Below are 15646 nucleotides of genomic sequence, written 5' to 3' on the forward strand. Positions count from 1 at the left end.
ATGTGCACATTCCCGCGGGAAATGTGGGTATGTGGTGGGATGGTAAATGTGTGTGTGGGGGGGGTTTGGGGCGTGGTGTCGGGGTGTTTGCACCTTTTAGATGAATAACTGAATCAGATCAGGATATTAGCCACAAGTCTTCTCTATTATAGTAGAGCCTTATTAGTAGATTATTGGCCTCAGAGTTACATTAAGGTGCATTCTCCTAATTATAAAATATAAAATCGTAATTATGAGGCAAACATAATATATGCATCTACATCTTTTGACGCATGGATCTATTGATGTCAAACTGGACAGTTTGATCTCCATTTTCACTAACGGAATACGGTCAACTGTTGCTATAACACGCAGAGCTCTGTCTGATATAATCCTATAATGTCCCCATATGGGCCAAATTGCTAAACACTTCATTCGTCATTAGACATTATGTCATTTGAGTTTTGAAGACACCTTCCCGTCTCGCAGTGAGGCGTCTCTCTTTTTCCCTCTTCCCATCTCTCATGTCTCCATCCCTCCTCCCCCTCTCCATCCCTCCTCCTCCCTCTCCATCCCTCCCCTCTCCTCTCCATCCCTCCTCCCCCTCTCCACCCCTCCTAACTTCAGTCCTCACCATACATATCAAATATTTATTCATTTTCAGGATTTTAACCATTTCTTAAATTAGGGTTAGGGTTAGGGTTGGGGTTGGGGTTAGGGTTACCATAACCCTAACCTGTCCAGTTCTGAGACTAGGGTGAAAGGTGTGACACTCGTTGTTCACGCGCTTAACAGTGATTGTTTTTAAAAAACAAACATGGATTATTGTAAGTCCAAGATGTGATACTGAGCTACTTTTTTGGCATATACATCGAATCTAGCCAACGCTATCCACAAACACGCGTAAAAAAAAAGGGCTTTTTGACCAGAACTGCGACAAGGGTGACTCGAGGGATAAAGGAATAGGAAATGTGTTGAGTGTGTTTCTTTATGCGCTGCAATTAGATAAGACATGCCTATGGGATGATAGCCTATATGTGTTCAACATAATGTTTATGTTGTTGAAGAAATGCTGCCTGTTGATTTTATAGCTCCGTCCTACAAGTGCAAGAAGCATCTCATTGATATGTGTAAAAAGATGTAGATGTGCATAATGTTTGCCTCTCATTACGCCTTTGATTCTAAAGAATACATTTAATGTAACTCCCCTAAGGACAGAAATATGTGAATAAGGCTCTATGATAGTGAAGACTGATATCGTGGTCTGATAATAAAATCAGCCTCTGGCGATGCGTGAGCATTTTCTACCCACATTTACCATCCCACCGGGAAATGTGGGCTTTTCCATCACAATATGCACATTAACTGGCTAATATTCACACTCTCTTTTTTAGTATAGGTGTACAATCATCGTTTTCCCCACATTTACCATAACATGTACTGTATATAGTGGAAGTGTTTTCTCTCATGACAGGAGTGTTGTTTTTGCTTATGTGTGTACATGAAGTAAGAAGGTACTTCTTGGAGAAAGACAGTCTCTTTCCCTTCTGACACATTGATGCAGGTTAGTCTCTGGGTCAGGGTTCATTGATGCAGGTTAGTCTCTGGGTCAGGGTTCATTGATGCAGGTTAGTCTCTGGGTCAGGGTTCATTGATGCAGGTTAGTCTCTGGGTCAGGGTTCATTGATACAGGTTAGTCTCTGGGTCAGGGTTCATTGATGCAGGTTAGTCTCTGGGTCAGGGTTCATTGATACAGGTTAGTCTCTGGGTCAGGGTTCATTGATACAGGTTAGTCTCTGGGTCAGGGTTCATTGATACAGGTTAGTCTCTGGGTCAGGGTTCCGTGACCTTTCAGCAGTGTTCCACGGGGGCTGAGCTGACCCCCAGAGTCACTTTCACGGCTCCACAGGTTTAAGAGGTCAGAGGTCACCTGACCCCACTCCACAGGTCAGTGTGAATAATATGTGCTCATACGCAACAGTGTCAAAAAAAAAAGTATTTTACACAGTTTCTCTGGGCCTTTGTTTCACAGTTCAGTCAAGAGAAGACAAGTCTGTCCTGTCGGCAGCATCCTCTCTCCAGGGGGGCTGGGTCATAGGTCATAGATATATATAACAAGGCGGAATCTCCAGCGTAGTTCACCGGCGGCCATCTTGTCACAGGCGGCACGCCCCACTCATAAAGAATGTCTATGGTGCATGTACTATTGAAATAACCATAGCTTGCTCAATCTTCAACCGATTTACAAACGGTTTGGTTTTTTACAAACGTTATTAACGTGGCTATGATTCAGGATGCTTGGACCTGTTGAAATTATTTTCATATGAAAGTCCATTATTAGTATGCAGTATGATAACTACATCTCTGACGTTTATAACAAACCAAACCGTTTGAAAATTGAGCAAGCTATGGTTATTTCAATAGTATTAGTACATGCACCATAGACATTCATGTTATGAGTGGGCGTGCCGCCTGTGGCAAGATGGCCGCCATGTTGGCCGGCAGCGCGGGTGACTAATCTAGCCTTTATATATTATGTCTATGGGCTGGGTGGGAGTTCACTGCAGCATGATGTCCTTGAGGTTCTCCTGCAGGATGGTGTCCTTGACGGCGTGGAAGACGAAGCGGATGTTCTCCGTGTCCACGGCCGTGGTGAAGTGGTGGAACAGAGGCTTCCCCCGGTTACGCCGCTTACGGCTGAACGACTGCACCAGGAACGCCTGGGAGGACGGGAGGAGGGAGGGAGGGAGGGAGGGAGGGAGGGAGGGAGGGAGGGAAGGAGGGAGTCAGACACTTCTCCTAACCAACCAACACTTTCCATATGAGCCATCCATTTGAACCCTTTCACTACCACACTACAGATGGTTAACCTTCTGTAGTGTGGTAGTGAAAGATTAACCGTCTGTAGTGTGGCAGGTGAAAGGTTAACCTTCTGTAGTGTGGTAGTGAAAGGGTTAACCTTCTGTAGTGTGGTAGTGAAAGGTTAACCTTCTGTAGTGTGGTAGTGAAAGGGTTAACCTTCTGTAGTGTGGTAGTGAAGATTAACCTTCTGTAGTGTGGTAGTGAAAGGTTAACCGTCTGTAGTGTGGTAGTGAAAGGTTAACCGTCTGTAGTGTGGTAGTGAAAGGTTAACCTTCTGTAGTGTGGTAGTGAAAGGTTAACCTTCTGTAGTGTGGTAGTGAACGGTTAACCGTCTGTAGTGTGGTAGTGAAAGGTTAACCTTCTGTAGTGTGGTAGTGAACGGTTAACCGTCTGTAGTGTGGTAGTGAAAGGGTTAACCTTCTGTAGTGTGGTAGTGAACGGTTAACCGTCTGTAGTGTGGTAGTGAAAGGTTAACCTTCTGTAGTGTGGTAGTGAAAGGTTAACCTTCTGTAGTGTGGTAGTGAAAGGTTAACCGTCTGTAGTGTGGTAGTGAAAGGTTAACCTTCTGTAGTGTGGTAGTGAAAGGGTAACCGTCTGTAGTGTGGTAGTGAAAGGTTAACCTTCTGTAGTGTGGTAGTGAAAGGTTAACCTTCTGTAGTGTGGTAGTGAAAGGTTAACCATCTGTAGTGTGGTAGTGAAAGGTTAACCTTCTGTAGTGTGGTAGTGAAAGGGTAACCGTCTGTAGTGTGGTAGTGAAAGGTTAACCTTCTGTAGTGTGGTAGTGAAAGGTTAACCTTCTGTAGTGTGGTAGTGAAAGGTTAACCGTCTGTAGTGTGGTAGTGAAAGGGTTAACCTTCTGTAGTGTGGTAGTGAACGGTTAACCGTCTGTAGTGTGGTAGTGAAAGGTTAACCGTCTGTAGTGTGGTAGTGAAAGGTTAACCTTCTGTAGTGTGGTAGTGAAAGATGATAAAAAAATATATATATATATAAAAACTTTTTTTTGTATTCGACTAAGAGGTTGGCAGTTGACTACGGCTCCTTTCGACCGATTAGTCGACTAATCGACTAATAGGGGTCAGCCCTAGTGTGCACATGTCTATAACTATGCAATACATTGATGTTTAGTGTTATGAAACTATGTCTTTATTTATTTATTTGTATCTACTTTTTCTCCTCCTTTTTTCTGTATTTTCTCCCATCCCAATTTTTTTAGTCGTTATGCCAATTCCCGCCTCCCCTTCCTGGTCGTTGCACACATTTGCCCCCCACTGGTCGTCTAGGGAGCGCTGAAGTCTATCACATGCTTCCTCCGATACATGTGGAGACAGCCAGCCGCTTCTTTTCACCTGACAGCGAGGACTCTCATTGGTGAAGTGTAACGCGTGGGAGGATCACACTACCTCCCCCAGTTCCCTCCCTCGCTGTGCAGGCGCCCTGACCGACCTGTAGGAGTCGCTGTTTACAACGACCAGGATACACACCCCACCGGCTTCCCACCCGCTGACACTGCCAATTGTGTCAGTATGGACGACCGACCAAGCCGGAGGCACCGCTGACAGCCGGATTCGATACCAGTGTCTCTGCGGTGGTAGACAGACGCTTAGTCTGCTGCGCTACCCGGCCACCCCATCTTTATTTTCTTTTTATTGATAGATACATACTAACTGTAGTATATTCCACATTGCTGAAACTATTTCCTGTAATGTACTGACTGGAGACCTTTTCAAACCCCTGCAGGGTTTTTAGGCAATTCTCCTTCACATCCCTCTGCATTATGTAATGTATCTTTTAATGTTTTGTATACGTGTAAAATAAACAAACAAGCAAACAAAGGAGTGTGTGAATGTGTGTGTGTGTGTGTGTGTGTGTGTGTGTGTGTGTGTGTGTGTGTGTGTGTTACCTGTACGTCCTCTAGTCTGTGCGAGTCTCCTCTGAACTCGGGGAAGTGGTGGCGGATGTCTGCGATGCGGATCTTCTCCACCAACAGGTCTGTCTTGTTGAGGAAGAGGATGATGGACACGTTGAGGAAGAGCTTATTGTTGACGATCGTCTCGAAGATGTTCATGCTCTCGACCAACCGGTTCGTCCTGCGGTCCTCCATCAAGACCTGGAATCAAACACGTGTGATGGAGAGACGTGGTGGTGGTTGGTGAAAAAAGGGAATAAGGTCCTGCCTCTTGACCTGCATCACCTTTGGTTTCATTATTTGATTATTGACTATTTGTCAAAGAATGTATAACCATTAACCCTTTCACTACCACACTACAGAAGGTTAACCCTTTCACTACCACACTACAGAAGGTTAACCCTTTCACTACCACACTACAGACGGTTAACCTTTCACTACCACACTACAGACGGTTAACCTTTCACTACCACACTACAGACGGTTAACCTTTCACTACCACACTACAGACGGTTAACCTTTCACTACCACACTACAGAAGGTTAACCTTTCACTACCACACTACAGAAGGTTAACCTTTCACTACCACACTACAGACGGTTAACCTTTCACTACCACACTACAGACGGTTAACCTTTCACTACCACACTACAGACGGTTAACCTTTCACTACCACACTACAGACGGTTAACCTTTCACTACCACACTACAGAAGGTTAACCTTTCACTACCACACTACAGAAGGTTAACCTTTCACTACCACACTACAGACGGTTAACCTTTCACTACCACACTACAGAAGGTTAACCTTTCACTACCACACAAGTTGACGAGCGAAAACGAGAAGGAATCACACTTCAGAATGAACGGCCGTGGATGAGAAAATGGATTTGAGAGCTTTTTTTTTTTGTCGCACAGTTTACCCGAACCTCTCTCAAAGACCCATTTCTGAACGGATTTTGATCAAATTTGGCTATGGATCCGCAGTGTGTTCCAGCTTATACCTATTTCTTTTATTTTATATTTCAACCACTACAGAAAGATGTGAGTACACAAGTTCAAGTTCAACTCAAGTTCAGACCTCTGTTACTCTATTTCAAAAAAGTTATTTTCCTTTTTTGCATTAGTAACTTCAGAATGTTCAGTTCAGAGTTTTTATTTGCCACATGGAATCATACCATCAGAGTTTCTTCATTACACAATCATAAATAGTCATTCCATGGACAAAAGGAGCAGGAAGAAGAATAAATCTTATAGTTACCTGCCCCTTATTCCTAAACTAAACAAGTATTTACTTAATGGTCGGCGTACAACCTAATTTACACAAATAATAATTTATACCATTATACAAGAAACACACAATCCAGTTAAACAAGAAAAAATGTAATAATAATAATAAAGAATAAAAGAAAGAGAAAAAAGAAAAGAAAAGATCTCACTATTCAAATCACATTTGATTTTCATACTGACTAAATATTTTTTTTTTTTTTGAATTTTTGAATTGATAAACACTATTACATCCCTTAAGCTCGCTATGGAGAGAATTCCACAACTTTACACCAATAACTGAAGGACACATCTGTTTAAGTGTGGTACGTGCAAACTGATGTTTAAAATTGTATTTTCTCCTAGTAAACTCACTTTCTAAATGAAAAAGATTTTGTAGTTTTTCTGGCAGTGTATTATTTCTTGCCCTAAACATAATTAACATTGTTTGAAACTTAACCATGTCGTCAAGTTTAATTATTCTAGATTTAATAAATAATGTATTTGTGTGTTCTCGATAACTCACTTTATGTGTGATTCTTACAGCCCTCTTCTGTAGTATATATAATAGTTTTATATTGGTCCCATAAGTATTCCCCCATACTTCAACACAATGTTATCTTTCAAAAGAGACCAGGCTCATGCATGTGCTATAAGTATAACGCTAAGCTTTGCAAAAAAAGTATGCAGTCCTCAAGTTCAAGTAAAAATAATGGCCACTTTTTTGGGTGCCTGTTAAAGAATAAATCGCCAATTACTTTGGGTATGCAATCGTCAGGCGTTTTATGCTAAATGTGCCCTGAGCATAAAGGGTTAAACGAGTGCATCCATTAGCGTAATGTTACATATTGCAGCTGGAGAAAAGCAACCTCTTTGCTGAATCGTGTTTACCAGGTCATTTATTTTGTAAATAACGTTAGCACATGCTAGTCATAGCCACTATTTTAACCATGGAACATATTACTGTAACGTCTGGGCTTTCTCTCCCTATTCAGGATTGGAAGCTCTGCTGCCATCCTGGAATTCTCACTCTGTCTCTGTAATTATCCCTGATTGTTGTCACCTGCCTGTGTTTTGTGTCACTGGTTCTGATTGGGTCTGCCGGCTGTGTTGAGGCCTTTATAGTAATACCTTGCCTCTCTCTTTGTGTCGGTTCTTCAGCAGTGTTACTGGGAACAGCCGTCCACGGGCAGAAGTCGGATATCTCGCCCGTTATTATGATTTCAAGTTATCTTTGCTTAAGGTCGAGAAGTCGGATCTCTCACCGCCCTATTCTCTATTGCTTTCCTTAAATTGTTTCTCTCAGTACCTTTCCTTGTGTTGCTATTTACCTGCTTTACTTCGTAAAGTTATATTATCGCTCAAAGTGTTTCTGATAATAAAAAGAACACATATTCGAGAAGAGCAACACCCTCTCCGTCTCCTTCTTCCGTGCCACACAAGAACTCAACATTTCTTACCTGGATTCCTAACAATTATGGATTGTTTATTGTTCATTAGCATTGTTGTTTAGAATCGGCGAGTAATGTTTACTATGGTAGTTGTTAATGGTATCAAGCTAACTGGCTAAACCTGCAAGTGGCAATTTATTCTGACTTCAGATGCAGGACCTCCGCACAAACCCAAGGTAAGTGAAAGTAACAACAATTTCTTATAGCTATATACTATGTGTTAGGGGTGTAACGGTACATGTATTCGTACTGAACCGTTTCTGTATGGGACCTTCACACGAATCCAACGTTATTTTAACCACTAACGGAACGCAGATGGGGTCTATAGATCCCCATCTGCTGACTCAGATTCCATTGACACAATAGCAGATCTGCTCTCTCAGTATTCTGAGGCTAAATTGATTGTTGTTGGTGACTTTAATCTGAATTGGCTGAGTGGTGCATCCGATCATCTGAAGGAGGTTAGTGGTGCGCCTCAATTGATCCCAGCTGGTAACAGAGCCCACGAGGCCAGATCTGAAAGATTACTCGGTGGTGTCTTCAAGCTAGGCATTAGTGATCACCGCCCTGTTGCATGTATCAATTAAAGAAGACAAGATCTCACATGGTTTCAAAGATAAAGATAAGACATTTTAATGACCAAGCCTTTTTAACTGACCCAGATGTTGGATTGGCACTGGACGTTTTCTACAAAGACCTTTCTTTCTGTCATTGACAAACAAGCACCATTCAAAAAGCTCACAATAAAGGATAAAACTCCCTGGTTTTCACTTAGTAGACAAATTACAAATAAATGCTCATCATCTGTGATAAAAATCCAAATTGAATTATTATCTAGACCTAATTATCTGCTCCTGTGCAAACCCTGCAACGTTTGGAAAGCAGTAAACTAATAAAAACACGACAACTATTTCTCTACCTACACACATTAAATGTGGGGACTGCTTGATTTCTGATCAGAAATAGGTTTTCCTAGCTTTCAATAAACATTTAGCAGGGCGGCTGGGTGGCGCAGCGGTCTAAGCGCGTGTCACCAACGCGTGAGACACCGGTATCGAATCCGGCTGTCAGCGTTGACTCCGACTTGGGCCGGCCGTCATACTGACTCAATTGGCAGAGTCAGCGGGAGGGGAGTCGATGGGTGGTAATCTGGTCGTTGTAAACAGCGACTCCTACAGGTCGGTCAGGGCGCCTGCACAGCAAGGACAGGAGATGTCGAGGGTAGTGTGAGCCTCCCACACGTTACACCTCGCCAATGAGAGTCCGCGCTGGCAGGTGAAAAGAAGTGGCTGGCTGACTCCGCATGTATCGGAGAGGACATGCGATATTCTTCAACCCTCCCTACGGCCGACCAGTGGGGGGCACATGCGAGCAATGAGCAAGACAGGGGAGGGGGGAATTGGCACGACTAAATTGGGATGGGAGAAAAACTAAAAAAAAGTGAAAAAAAAAACATTTAGTAGATACTGGGAATTTATTTGATAAGGCATACACAGGGCGACCCCTTGTTAACACATTCTGTACCACGCAGTTTGCCCATCTTATACCACTCTCTGCCAGTGCTGTAAGCCTATGGAGTCGCTCACCTTCTTTGCAGGGCTATAACTTTTTAAATATTATAGCTATATCGACATTACTATGGCCCATTCAGGTATCTATCGTTCCGGATGTGTTAGTACCGTCGTGAATATAAGTATGTTTTTGGAGTGTATAGCAGTAAGTTATATAGAGTTATAGGCCCGACGCATATTACACATAATCGATTGGCGTTTCATTCCTATACACGCTATATTAAAAAATTCAAATGCATATGCTTGGTATACATTATGCTCCATCATGCGTGAAGGAAAGGGGGGGGGGTCGTTTATGATTCCTTGATTGCCGGCTTTCCTTAGTACGACATCATACGTTGAGCAGATGGATTGCAATGAAATAAATGGACAATCGAGCTGGAATTAACGTTAGATTCCTCTTACCTGTGGCCGATGCGTCTGGAGAAAAATAATTCCAATTATTTGATGTCGATCAAATAACAAACTCAGCCAAAAAGGCCAACGGCTTCTCTGTTACAGTGGGTGACAATATTGGCACAAGGAAAGATGAAATTACATACCTAGGTTCCATCCTAGAGGCAAATCTTTCCTGTGACAAAATGGCAACCAATGTAATAAAAAAAGTCAACCAACGAACAAGATTCTTGTACCGGATCTCCTCTCTGGTAAACAAGAATACCCTGAAGACTCTAACAGGAGCACTCCTTCAAGGGTACTACGACTATGCTTGCACCTCATGGTACCAAAGCACCTCAAAGGCACTAAAAACAAGATTACAAACATCACAAAACAAACTGGTCAGACTACTGCTTGACCTTACTCCTAGAACCCACCTCACCCCTGCCCATTTTGACAAACTAGGATTGCTTAGAGTAGACGACAGAGTACAGCAACTTGCAATGGGCCTGGTCTACAAGATACACTACACCACTAAGATACCCACGACCACGCGAAATACTTCCCAAAGGTCAGTGACTACCACGACCACAACACCAGAGGGAGTTCCACAAATCATGTCCAACCCAGATTCGGCTCAAACAAGGGACTAAACACGTTTCGCAATTATGCCACAACAATGTGGAACGCACTACCTACAGCCGTAAAATAATGCGAATCCCTACCCACCTTCAAAACCGCTCTAAAAAAGCACCTACGGGAGGCCGCAGATCGAAACTGAAATTGTATATCTTGTAGGGGTGTAAAGGTACACGTATCCGTACCAAACCGTTTCAGTGTGTACCATACCATACCGAACTGCTGTGTAGTGTACCGAACCAATACAACGGTATGTTAACCACTAACGACCGCCCACCGGGGGCTGTTTTTTTCACAATCTAATATAATTATTATTATAATTTTTTTTCTTTACAAGTCGATTATTAATTTCAATATAGAATATTCGTTGACAGCCCTACAAGTACAATTAGTTACTGCACACTACATCACCCCTGAGTAGAACATGGAAAGCCAAACGTTCCCCCACTGTACCGAAAACCTGAACCGAACCGTGACTTCAAAACCGGGGTACGTACCGAACCGTGGTTTTTGTGTACCGTTACACCCCTATTATCTTGTATGTCATAAATGTCTGGATGTAACAGTACTGTATATCTGTATGTCGTGTACGTCATAAATGTTATGATTTGAAAATGGGGGACCCTGATGTAAACAAGACGGAAGTCTTTCTCTGGTCTGCATCGCCTTACCAATTCTGCAATCTGTTAATAAAAATGTTCAATCAATCAATCAATCAATCAATCAATCCACATTGAGCCATGTCCCTGAATTTTGCATGTCCCTTTTCTGCTAGTGATGTATTTGAAGATTTGCAAGCCATTCATCCCAGGAGCTCAACCAGAGAGGATACATTTGATCAAATTAACCATTTATCACAGAGCACATATCAATCAATAGTTCCATCTCGACAAGTATTTGGAACTCAGGACAAATATTTATAGGACAGAAATATATCAGTGTTATGTAATTTATAGAAATGCTGCTCTTCCTCTGGACTTGGTCTATCATTCTGCCCTCAGAATTCTTACTGGTGAGCTATTATACTCAACAATGTGATAAGTCGGATTGTTCTTCTCTGGAAATTGATTCTCTAATAACCTAATGCCATGATCTCCCTGCTTCATTATGTAACTGTTTTAACAGATTTTATTTTTAATCTGTGTCCTGCTTGTATTTTGTTGTTTTTATTGTTGCCTAATTCAATTGTTTTGTTTAAAATATTTTATAATATTGTATTATTATTATTATTATTATTATTATTATTATTATTATTATTATTATTATTATTATTATTATTAGTGTGACAGTTAGAGTGTGCATGGATATCTGCTCTCTATTAAAAGGCATTATTTTGATTGTTTCATGTTTATTGTTTATTGTTTGATTGTTTCATTTCATATTCCACTACACATCCTGAACCAAATGAACCTTTGTCAAATTCAAACCTAGCAATAATCCTAGGATGGTGTAGTCTTCTGTACACGTGTGTACACACACACACACGCACACGCACACACACACACACACACACACACACACACACACACACACACACACACACACACACACACACACACAGACACACACGCCAATATTATGTATCCCTTAGTTTCAGGGGTTGTCATGTGACCAATGAAATAAACCAATCAGACATAAGAACAGTCCTTATCAGTCCAGTCATGGTTGTCTCAAGTTTGCTCAACTAAACATTCCAATCACAAAGACGGACTTTGTTTCCGCCAGATGTTCCACCCAGAGAGGCTTGTTTATTGTACGTTTATTAATTGTAATATGCATTAGATGAATGCAATTCATTACCGAGTTGAATGTTCAAACTGACCACTTACATGGACAACGCCATGTACAAGTTAAATCATGTTAGGAATGTGAGTGCTCCTCTGTGTGTGCGTGTGTGTGTATGTGTGACGTGTGTGTGTGCGTGTGTGTGTGTGTGTGTGTGTGTAATTTCGGTACCTTTACATGTTTAGTATAAGAGTGTAATATTACTAGACGAGGGAGCTTTTTCCACAAATATATATATTACTGTCCCGTCTCTTGGGTCTTTGGGATGGCGAGATAATGTTGATATTTAAACATTTAAAAACATAACACATGATCATGCGATTTATTTTGTGTGGTGTGTTACAACAATAAATAACAAAATGTTCTAAATAAATAACAATGTTGAAATTGAGAAATTTGGAGAAATTGTTTTACAGCTGAATTTTTTTTTTGTTATTACAGAAAGAGTTAAGTACAGAAAGGTACCGCTGGGTACCGATACAGAATTCCAGGAACTGGTACTGGTACCGGTATCGGTTCAAATGTGAACGGTACCCAACCCTAGTAACATACAAGACTGTATAATGTTGATTGTTTTTGTTGTTTGTGTGTCTGTGTGTGTGTCTGTGTGTGTGTGTAATGTGTGTGTGTCTGTGTGTGTGTATGTCTGTGTGTGTATGTCTGTGTGTGTGTGTGAGTGTGTATGTCTGTGTGTGTGTGTGTGTATGTGTATGTGTATGTGTGTGTGTGTGTGTGTGTGTGTGTGTGTGTGTACCTGGTCATACTCGGACGAGGACACCATGAAGAGGATGGAGGTGATGCCGTCGAAGCACTGGAACCACTTCTGCCTCTGCGACCTCTGACCTCCGACGTCCACCATCTTAAATGGGATCTTCTTGATGACAAAGTCGTGCTCCACGATACCCTTAGTGGCCTTCCGGGCAAACAAGATATCCTGCCTGCTCGGAATGTAGTTCTGAGAGGAGGGGGGAGGGGGGAGGGGGGTGTTATGAACAGTTGCCATAGCGACACGTGAGATAAACAACAGAATAGGGTATTATTTATGATATTATATAACGTAACATGGTTAATGGTCTGTAGAAATAATACGTTTACCACACAGTGGTTTTACACTGGTCGTCATGTGACTCACCAGTTGACCAATCCGGTCCAAGTTGTCCAGGAAGTATTTGACGGACTCACTCTGCAGAGAAGACGAGAGAGAGAGAGAGAGAGAGAGAGAGAGAGAGAGAGAGAGAGAGAGAGAGAGAGAGAGGGGTTTCTATTATTAGCTGCGTCTCCATGCACATGCACCTCCAATGATCTCATTATTATCACGAGATCATCATTACCAGAGTCATGTCATTAAGCTGTTTACATGCATGTCGGTTGGGAGAACAATGTTCCATTAATATTCACACTTTCATGCTCCTTCATGGACACAGCGTTTTTGGGACCAACAGCAGGGTTCCACACAGAGACGTTGCAAAATGAAATTCAAGGACTTCTAAGTACTTTTCCAAGCACTATTTTTCATTTTCAAGGATGTCACTCGAAGGATACACTTCACTTTTAAATGCTGTTGTTTTTTTAAGCATTCTTGGCCTGCCTGCCAGCTAGAGCAAGCTAGAGCATCACACTTTAAGCACTTCAAGGACCTTGTGCGAACCCTGGACCAAGTACGTCAATTGGCCCCCTCCCCCGCAGGCTACAAGCCGCATAAATCATTTAACCACTGTCATAAACTGTAGTCATATCGCTCGCCCCTCTGTTTCTTTTGCTGGAACCCCCCCCCCATAACATGAACAATTCAACTCATTGAAAGTACTGTATGACAGCACCCATGACATGGTTTACTTATTATTACAGTGTGTATAATGTCCAAGCTATACTCTACAGTAATGTGATTAGTAATATTGCACATATTATTATTATTGCAATTATGTGCAATGTGAATACTCCCTCTTGTTTATGACTGCAATGGTTTTTTTGATCAATTACATTGTCTATTTACATAACCCCACATTTCAATCAGGATGTGTTGATAATGGCCTGAAGCTCTGTGTATTGGTGCATAACATATCTATTAGGGTTGGGTACCGTTCACATTTGAATCGATACCGGTACCCAACGGGTCTATATTTTAGTCTCTAAAACTTGTATCTACCTACCTCAGTTGTAAAAAAAAATTCCAAACTTCAAATAATTTATCATTATTATTTATTTAGAACAATTTGTTAATATATATATATATAATAATATATATTATTGCAGCAAGCATTGTCTGCAACTAGCTTTGTAAAGTGTAACAACACCTGCGACCGTTTTCGGCTTGCCATTGCCCCGACTGCTTTGTTGTTGAATCAAGTCAAATCCTAGGTAAGCGTGTATTGTGTTGTGCGCGTGAACGTTGACGTGAACGTGGGGCACACTTCATAGGTTTTGTTTTTCGCGGTAAACTAAACGTTGACGTCATCGGACTTAAAAAGCTAAATTATAATAATTACATTTTTTCTTTTTTACAGTACCGAAATGTGGCACCGGTGGATCTCACGTGAATTGGTACTCGGTAGTACCGGCGTGATTCGGTTGGTACCCTTAAAAGTACAGGATTTGGTACCCATCCCTAATATCTATATATTACACATAGTCACTCGGGGACTGACTGATTTAAGGTTGTCACTTCATATTACCAAGTACACCATACATTTAGCAGTAAAGGGCTATATAGAACATACGTTTATTTCTGCGGCCATAGTCATAGAAAAAGTGATCAGTTTATAATCGGAGACAACGTGTGTACACACAAAGCGTCTGACCAGAAAGTGACAAAGAGCTCTGGTCAGAACTTAGATTAAATACATAATCGGAATGACGTACATGAGATATGCAGATAGATATGACAGAAAAGGTGAACAAAATATGCCCTACTGAGAGAATGAATAACAAAGACGGCTCACACTAGAACTGAAGAGATGGGCCAAATGCCATATCTCCTAACCTTGGTCGACGTTGTTAAAGAGACACTGTGTTAAGACTGTAGCCTAGTGTCTTAAAGCTGTTTACTCGTTGATCATATTAACTAGTCAAGCCGTACAGAGATTTAACACAGATGGACATAGATAACATTTCCCTCACATGGCCACATCTCAGTTTACATATTTATTTACCCATATATCTATTAATCTGTGTTTATTACAGTTTAACAGTTAAAATGTACACTGTGCTTTGAACACACAGACACACAAGACAGACACACACACACACAGCAGGAAACAGCTGTGTATGTGAAAGCAGAGAGACATGGGGGAGGGATGGATTAAGCAGACAGAGACAGAGCAGTCACACACACACACACACACACGCACACACACACACACACACAGGCTGTTCAACTCCGCTGCTCCGATAGCCCTGACATGTCGCCGTAACAACCAGGAAACGCGACCCGACCCCCCCTCCGAGGGTGAGAGGTGACCCCATGACCCGGGGTCTGACCTGTGATGTCACAGCAGTAGGAAACAAAGCTGTGTTCTCTCATTGGCTCAGTCAGACGTGGCCAGGAGGAGGGAAAAGGAGGGGAGAGGGGGATTCCCAGAGCTGTAAAGATGTGCAAATACAGACACACACACACACACACACACACACAGAGACACACACACAGACACATAGACGCACACACACACACAGACGCATACAGTATACGCTAACCCTCCCTCACACATACACACACATGCAGACACACGTTTGCGCGCATACGCACACGTCACACACACACACGAGACACCACACACACACACACACACACACACACAAGACATCATCCCACA

The 15646-nt window shown here is 42.0% G+C and overlaps 1 protein-coding gene across 1 annotated transcript in view; it reads right to left on the reverse strand.

The window, feature by feature from the left end:
* Positions 1-609: 609 nt before the first annotated feature.
* gna12a (guanine nucleotide binding protein (G protein) alpha 12a) overlaps positions 610-15646 on the reverse strand; it is a 35330-nt gene continuing 20293 nt past the window's right edge. Inside the window, exons 2-5 of the mRNA XM_084317962.1 lie at positions 12970-13020; positions 12592-12792; positions 4742-4948; positions 610-2699 (exon numbers count right to left, since the gene is read on the reverse strand). Coding sequence (XP_084174088.1) covers positions 2538-2699; positions 4742-4948; positions 12592-12792; positions 12970-13020 — 621 coding nt within the window. The 3' untranslated portion in view covers positions 610-2537. The remainder of the gene's footprint in view (positions 2700-4741; positions 4949-12591; positions 12793-12969; positions 13021-15646) is intronic.

The sequence above is a fragment of the Notolepis coatsorum genome (assembly GCF_963971535.1).
Source record: "Notolepis coatsorum genome assembly, chromosome: 7".
NCBI lineage: Eukaryota > Metazoa > Chordata > Actinopteri > Aulopiformes > Paralepididae > Notolepis > Notolepis coatsorum.